This window comes from Pteropus alecto, unplaced genomic scaffold, assembly GCF_000325575.1.
Source record: "Pteropus alecto unplaced genomic scaffold, ASM32557v1 scaffold312, whole genome shotgun sequence".
NCBI classification, from domain to species: Eukaryota; Metazoa; Chordata; class Mammalia; order Chiroptera; family Pteropodidae; genus Pteropus; species Pteropus alecto.
Window position 1 is genome coordinate 2,998,182 of NW_006433948.1, and position 7,264 is coordinate 3,005,445.

General features: G+C 46.2%; 1 protein-coding gene across 3 annotated transcripts in view; it reads left to right on the forward strand.

Moving 5' to 3' along the window:
- NONO (non-POU domain containing octamer binding) overlaps positions 1–7,264 on the forward strand; it is a 12,840-nt gene that overhangs the window by 869 nt on the left and 4,707 nt on the right. For 2 of the 3 annotated variants that reach the window (XM_025044422.1, XM_025044424.1), the window contains exons 2-4: positions 4,513–4,672; positions 5,600–5,793; positions 6,968–7,264. In XM_025044422.1, the coding sequence (XP_024900190.1) occupies positions 4,522–4,672; positions 5,600–5,793; positions 6,968–7,264 (642 nt within the window). In that variant the 5' untranslated portion in view covers positions 4,513–4,521. Of the gene's footprint in view, positions 1–207; positions 309–4,512; positions 4,673–5,599; positions 5,794–6,967 lie in introns of all 3 variants that reach the window. The other variant, XM_025044423.1, reaches the window with a different exon arrangement.

A 7,264-nucleotide genomic window follows, 5' to 3' on the forward strand; every position in this document is an offset into this window, starting at 1 on the left:
TGCGGGCTGGGCCCCCCCGAGCGACGTTCCTTTGTCAAAACTCTTAGCCGGGAAGTTCATCTGCCCGGCGGGACCCCGCCGCTTCCCTCGTCGGGTTCCCGTGAGTCCTCGGTCCGGCCGCCTAGCTGCCCGAGCCATGCGCAGCATCACTCTTAAAAATCAAACTTCGTTGTACGGATGTCCTATCGAGTATTCTCCGCTTTGCAGAAACGATTGTCGTAAGGCGACACCTTTCTTTGTGTTCTTAACGGAGAAGTCGGGGGTAGAGACGGCGGGGAGGCACTTTGCTATCTTCCATCTAGGTCGAGGTAGGTGGAGGGGGCAGCCAGACAATGCCGGACGCCCTGTTCCGAATTTCACATGGACAGCGATTGTTTTTTTTCTTTTTAAGATATGTCGCATGGCACTTATACTAAGAAGCGGTTCGTTTTGAAACGGGAATTTTAAATTTTACTATGCCGTGTGTTTTTCTTTGATAAATCTGCCTAGATTTAGCCTGTCTTTGTCCAACTTCCTTGTCGGTAGATGAAAGGTCCTAGGAAACTCTTAGAAAACAGGGAAGGACCAGGCCGGGTGGCTGCGCGCCCTCCACAGCCTCAGGCTGCTTCCTATGCCGCGGCCTGAGTAGATTTTTATCAGATTTCCCCACAGTTTTCCACCTTAAAAAGTTGATCGTTGCCCCTAAAATTAAGAAGATGTTTATTTAGGTCGCAGATACGTGTGATGTAGCACGGGGGTCCCCTACCTAAATGTTTGTGTGACTCTGGGGCCCGGTGGTCCGCCTTTGTGAGCCAGCAGTACCTGTTTCTTATCAAGCCAGCCCTTCAGCTAGACTGTTCTTCAGGACAGAAATCCTTGCTGCTGCTGCTCTTTGTGCTTTGTTCTCTTGGAGGCCCCGTGGTTAGGGGGCAGTGACTTTATCACTTAGGTTTTGGCACATTTTTCCAGATGATATGGGTGGTCATCATCATCAGGAGATAGCGACAGTACTGTTTTAGGTGACTTATAGAAGACTACTTAGTCTTCAGCATTGAATGCCCGCTTGGGAAAGAAGCACCTGGAGGGAGGGATTATGAAGATTAGCGTGACGGACGCATTTATTTAAAAAATAGATGTAGTTATAAAAAGATGATTTTTGCTAGAATCGAAAGGAGTGGAGGAAGACTGACATTTGTCTAACAGGAGTGCCTAACTTGTGTAGGGGTAAGGGGAGTGGCCGCCAGCAGGAACAAGTGTCTCATATATACATGATCTCATTTAGTTCTTAAAATAACCCTGTGAGTTAGAAACCGTCGTCCCCATCTTACAGGTGAGGAAACTGAGGCTCGGGAGTTAGGTGACATGGCTAATAAGTTGGCTGGACTCTGAAACTGAGATTGAGCTGACTTTGATTACAAAGCTGGTAGTATAGTGATGAGTCTGAGATTCTCCACTCTGCTCCGTCACACTTGTGTGACCTTGAATGGGCATCATTTTTCTTATCCAGAAGAATAATAGTTGCGAGTACTAAATGGTCGCAGAGTTAGCACAGTGCCTGGTACATAATGTTCGATAAAGCTCTTGTATTATCACCTTATCTCTCAGGCTACGCTTTCTTAAGTCCAAAAAACCTCCTTTAAAGTAATCTTCAATGGTTTAGAACATCCTAGCACTTTATCCTGGAGGAGGGAGGTCATTTCTACTCAAAAGTTGCAAAATGGCCTTTTTGAAATGGAATGAAGTTTGGTTAAGATGTAGATATAGGCTTTGTAATATTTCAGTTTTGAGTGGATCTCTCTAATGACTTATGGTAACGTGTAATATAAATTGTAGATTCCTGAATGGGATGCGAGGTATTGAGGCTGGGGCCTGGGAGGCTGCAGGAAAAAAAATGGTTCCTGGGCTTCTCGCCAGAGGTAAGAAAGTAAAAAGAGCTAGTTTGAAGAAATGGCCGTGGAGATGGTTCCAGTTTCTGCCTTGGGCCACTTTGGGGGGTGGGGATAAGGGAGATGTTGAATACCTGGGACTTAAACAGGAAAAGGTCTGGTTCTAATGCCTGCCTTACCCCGCCCCCCACCGTTGCCGGGGGCGACTTTACATTTTGCTCATTTTCGTTTTCTCTTATGTATCTTACTTGAAAATTACGATTTCTTTTTTTTCTTTCTTTTTAAGGTGTTCCATATCCCGGACAACCGCTACACCTATTCATGGCATTTAAAGTTGTTACAACTTTTTGAGAATGCAGTGCTGCACTACGTAGCCGAAGTCACAAAGATAGATTTAATTATTTCATTTTTATCCTAAGGAAATAAGCAGAAAGCTATAAGCAAAGAGATATTTACTGCCACAGTGTAATAGGAAAACACAGAAAACAACCTGAACGGCTCGTAGTAGTGAGTCGTTGAGTAAATGAATGTAATCCACACTGACTCTGTGTAGCTGTTAAAGATTATAATGACGTTGACACTCTAGAAATAATGAGCTGAACATACAGTGGTGCACTGTGATCGCAGCCCTTGACCTGATAACGTATGTTTGGGAAGGTAAAGAAACAAAATTGGAAATATAGGAGGAATATTTACTCTGGGCTGTGCCCCAATATTTAGCTGGGAGCCTCATTTCTAACGGCGAAGAATTAGAAACCCAAGTGTCCAACGTAGCAGCTCGGTTGACAGCTGCGTGCTGCGTCCTTTAACAATTAAAGTAGAAGATTTAGTGACGTGAAAAGTGTTGGTCCTGTGTCATAGGCGAGGCAAATTGCGAAATAATTCAAGATCTTTATAATAAAAATGTATCTTGTAATAGCTGCCTTGTTAATGAGAAACATAAAATCGATGACAACTGAAGACCGGGCTTAAATGTCCCCTTTTCAGAGAGGCTCAGTTCACAACTTTTGCAAATTGCTGCCTTTCTCTCCTTCCACTCCCTTATCTACTTTCCCTGCCCCTCCCTTTTGCCTTCATTTCCCTGTAACACTTAACCTTTAAGTACCATCGATTATCATGTATATTGTTTGAAGTAGGTAAGCTCCCCTGGAGGCACTAGTCTGCCGGGTTCATTGTTGCACCCGCAGCTCCTAGAATAGTGCCTGGCAAATAGCAAGCAGTGAGATTTATCTGCTGAGTGAATTAGTGAAAAAACGAAGGGTCAAAAATATCAATAACCTTCGAGGTGGACAGTTTTCATTTTTGTCTGCCTTCTGTTTCTTTTCTACGTTCGTGCATTAAAAATCCCTGCCTTCTTAAAGCGTGATTTTTCATGTTTACATAGTCTTCGTACATTTTAATACTGTAGAACTTTCCATCAGTATAGGTGGGCCATAATTTAGAAACCACGCCCCTAAATTTGGGCATGGAAGACATTTTTATTAACATAAAGACCATCGGAGTGACTACGTCATGGATGTGATTTTTAATTTTTAAAGTCATATCTTTAGGATCAATTTCTAGGACTGGGATTCCCGAGTTAAGGAATAGGAACATCTCCATAGCTGTTGTTACCTGTTGTCTCAGGACACAACTTTCGGGTACCGTGTTTCATAATTGCATTGATATTTCCAGTTTGGGTGGGATGTGATACAAAACATATTAGGAAAGTTTCTATACCTATCAAAGTATTCTCATGATATCAATCATCCGACTTACCAAGCCTTCGTCAAATTGTTTCATCTAAGGCATGTAACTTCCTCTGTTCGCGGAAAGGTCCTTTTCTGCATCTTCAGCTAAATTCTGACCAGAGAGTCTTGTGTTTAGGGGAATGGGCTTAGAATCGACTTTTGCCCTTTTATTTCCTTTACTGAAGAATGTCCATGGATGAGGAAGATTGTCCTAACTTAATCTGATCAGTTAGAAAGTTTGCATTTTAAAACTGCCGTATAGTCATCGTTTTGTATTGGGTAGCTATTTATCGGTCCATTGTGATTAATAACGGTGTTTACTGCACCAAACTGGTGTTTTCACATATTAATTAATCCTCATAGCCACCTTATTATTATCCCTCTTATAACAGCCTAAGGAACCGCGCAGAAGTAGCTTACTAAGTAGTGCAGGACCGTGTGTCAAACCTACGCAGGATCAAGGCCGCGGCGGACTAGGACTTGCCCGCCGTCCAACCCGCAGGGGCTAGGACTGCGCAGGTGCCAGGCAAGAGCAAGACTATTGCGATCTCGTCCTTGGGCTAACTAGAACCTGTCTCAATAATCGTGCTTTGTAAATGTACTTTAATGTCATCATAGGGCCAGCGTTTAGGGGGTAGATTGATGCGGGGGGGAGTCGTTTCCTAGTAACGTATAAAACGATCGAGTTGAAAGATTGCTCGGGCCGGTCTAGTGCAAGCCGTTCTCGTCCGGTACTTGTCGGGTTTCTGTGCGACGCAGCCGCTAATGCCCGCTCGGTTTTCCGTGTTGCCATACTCGTTCAAAGTTCCCGGTGGTTCGGATCTGGCAAAGCCTGGCGATTCACGGCATGTAAGTCACCAGGAAGTGGCCGACTGCCTCCTCAGCACCGCGTTTGACAGTCCACATTTTCTTTGCAGGGCGCAAAAATGCAGAGCAATAAGACCTTTAACTTGGAGAAGCAGAACCATGCTCCCAGGAAGCATCATCAGCATCACCACCAGCCACACCACCAGCAGCAGCAGCAGCAGCCGCCGCCGCCTCCGATACCCGCGAACGGGCAGCAAGCCAGCAGCCAGAGTGAGTGCGCGCTGGGCGATGGGGTAGACGCGGGCTCCCTCTCGGGAATGGGTTCTCGGTTTTTAGATGAGTCTTTTGGGAGCGTAAAGGAGTAAGGTCTCTGTTCTTCTTCTCCTATTTACCTCTTACTACTTCTCAGGCTAGAAAAAGGCTGATTCTCTGGAAGCAAGGAGCAGACATGTGTGCGGCAGGGACGGCCGTCGCGTTCAGGTTGCCTGGCTGTGTTGGCACAGTGTGCCGCTAAGCAGACGTCTGCATGTTTTACCTCAGAGCTTGGTTGCTTGGAGGTAGTCAGCAGATGGCTGGTCTTAGGGAAGATTCCGAACGAGTCTTTAAGACTGTGATGGCGAAATGGTCTGCTACCCAGTGTTAATGCGTTTAGCCCGGGGCCTAAGCCAGCCCATTTTTAAGTGGTAAACTTTGAGCACCTAACACCTGTTCTGTGCGCCCTCCGGGAACCTACCTCCTCCTCCCCCCACCTCAGCCCTCTTGATTTGCAGAGATTTCTACAAAGACTGCCCGTTCCTAACTCATTTTTTTTTCATTCCCTTACGGAAGCCTTTGAGAGTGGGAAAATGGCACACTCGTGTCTTATAACAAGCGGATCCCTTACGTAGAGTTCCTCGACTTGCTTCATTTTCTCTTTGGCCAGTAGTTCCCGTCTTGTCTGTCCGTGTCTGACTCAGTCCAGGTCGGCTCCCGACCCTCAGTAGAGCTGTTGAGAACTCCCCCCAGATCCTTGGCCCTGCCTTCCCCTTCTGAGGTGCAGATTGACGATAGGTGGGTAGCGGATAGAGTGCGGGGGGCCATGGCGTTCGACTTCTCTGCAGCAATTAAGTTTCCTAATCTAGCAGCTGTTGTAGATCTTTGAGAATGACCGTAAATCTCTGTCCCCGATCTTGTGAGTGACGGTGTGTTTTCTCTCAGATGAAGGCTTGACTATTGACCTGAAGAATTTTCGGAAGCCGGGAGAGAAGACCTTCACCCAGCGTAGCCGGCTCTTTGTGGGCAATCTTCCCCCTGACATCACTGAGGAGGAAATGCGGAAGCTATTCGAGAAATACGGGAAGGCGGGCGAAGTCTTCATTCATAAGGATAAGGGCTTTGGCTTTATCCGATTGGTAAGCGACTGTAGGTTCGTAGAGCGAAGGCGGGGAAGCTGGGGAACGATGGGTATGGGACATCAGGCAGCTAATACTTCTCAGACGGTCTGTTTCTTTAAAGCTTGTGCTTGTAGTTGGTGGAACGGGACAAAATATGCCGACTTTATTATGTCTTTCCTCCCAGGTTTTTGTTTCGAGGGCATTATAGATTTATTTTTCTAAGATACTCAGGCCAAAGTATGCCCTTTGGGACTTAATTTTGCTTTAATTAGGAAATTTTAAACCTACAGAAGTAGACAGAATAATACAACGAACCTGCATGTGCTGCCCAGCTTCAGCGATTATCAGCTCATAGTTGACTTGTTTTATCTGTACTCTTCCCCTATTGTCACTTCATAAACATTTTAGTATGTTGGATTTTTTTTTCCAGAAGAGAACGAAAACACGTTTTTATTTTAGTAGTGGTCAAGGCGTATGTCATTGCAGAGCCTTATGTACTGTCTGACTTCAGACTGTTTAAAGCCATGACGGCACAGTTTTATTTCTGTCTTTTTTCTTTTTAATTGTGCTCAAATGCACGTGACGTAACATTTATCATGTAACCGTTTTTAAGTGCACGTTTTGTAAAAACCTGATTCGATTTAGGAAACGTGGTGGGGAGGCCATTCTAGGCATTACCTGTTTACATAAAGGAGGAATGTGATGTGGTCAGAACTAGTTTTCTTTCCAGATCTAGCACTCACTCAGGACTATACAGGCGAGTCGTTTTCTCTGGGGGACCTCCGGGGTGGAGGGTGTAAGTGATTCTGGCTAAACTTCTAGATAACTAGCTGAAATGAAAATATTCTGCCTACTGTATCGTAGGGGTAGGTTTTAGGCTGGTTGTCGTTGTCCAGATGATCTGCTGCCACTTGGGAGAATAGCCAGCAGAGTCCCGGTGACCGCGTAAGTGTTACAGACTTCTAGGATTCCCAGTCGGCTTATTGCAAGGCCGTCAGAGCAGTGAGGCTAACCCAAGAGTTACCTGAACACGAGTCCACTCTTCCAGTTCTGTCCGTGTTTCTTCATGTGCTTGTTGCCCAGGTTCTTTTCCTGGAGACGTTTTGTGTTGAGCTGTGCTGTCTTGGACTCTCGATGGCGGTGCAGTCACTGTGCCAAAGCGAGAGAATTCTAACTTCCCCCCACTTCCCAGGAAACGCGGACCCTAGCGGAGATTGCCAAAGTGGAGCTGGACAACATGCCCCTCCGTGGGAAGCAGCTGCGCGTGCGCTTCGCCTGCCACAGTGCGTCCCTTACGGTCCGGAACCTCCCTCAGTATGTGTCCAACGAACTGTTGGAGGAAGCCTTTTCTGTATTCGGCCAGGTGGAGAGGGCTGTGGTCATCGTGGATGATCGAGGAAGGCCCTCAGGCAAAGGCATCGTGGAGTTCTCAGGCAAGCCAGCTGCTCGGAAAGCTCTGGACAGATGCAGCGAAGGCTCCTTCCTGCTG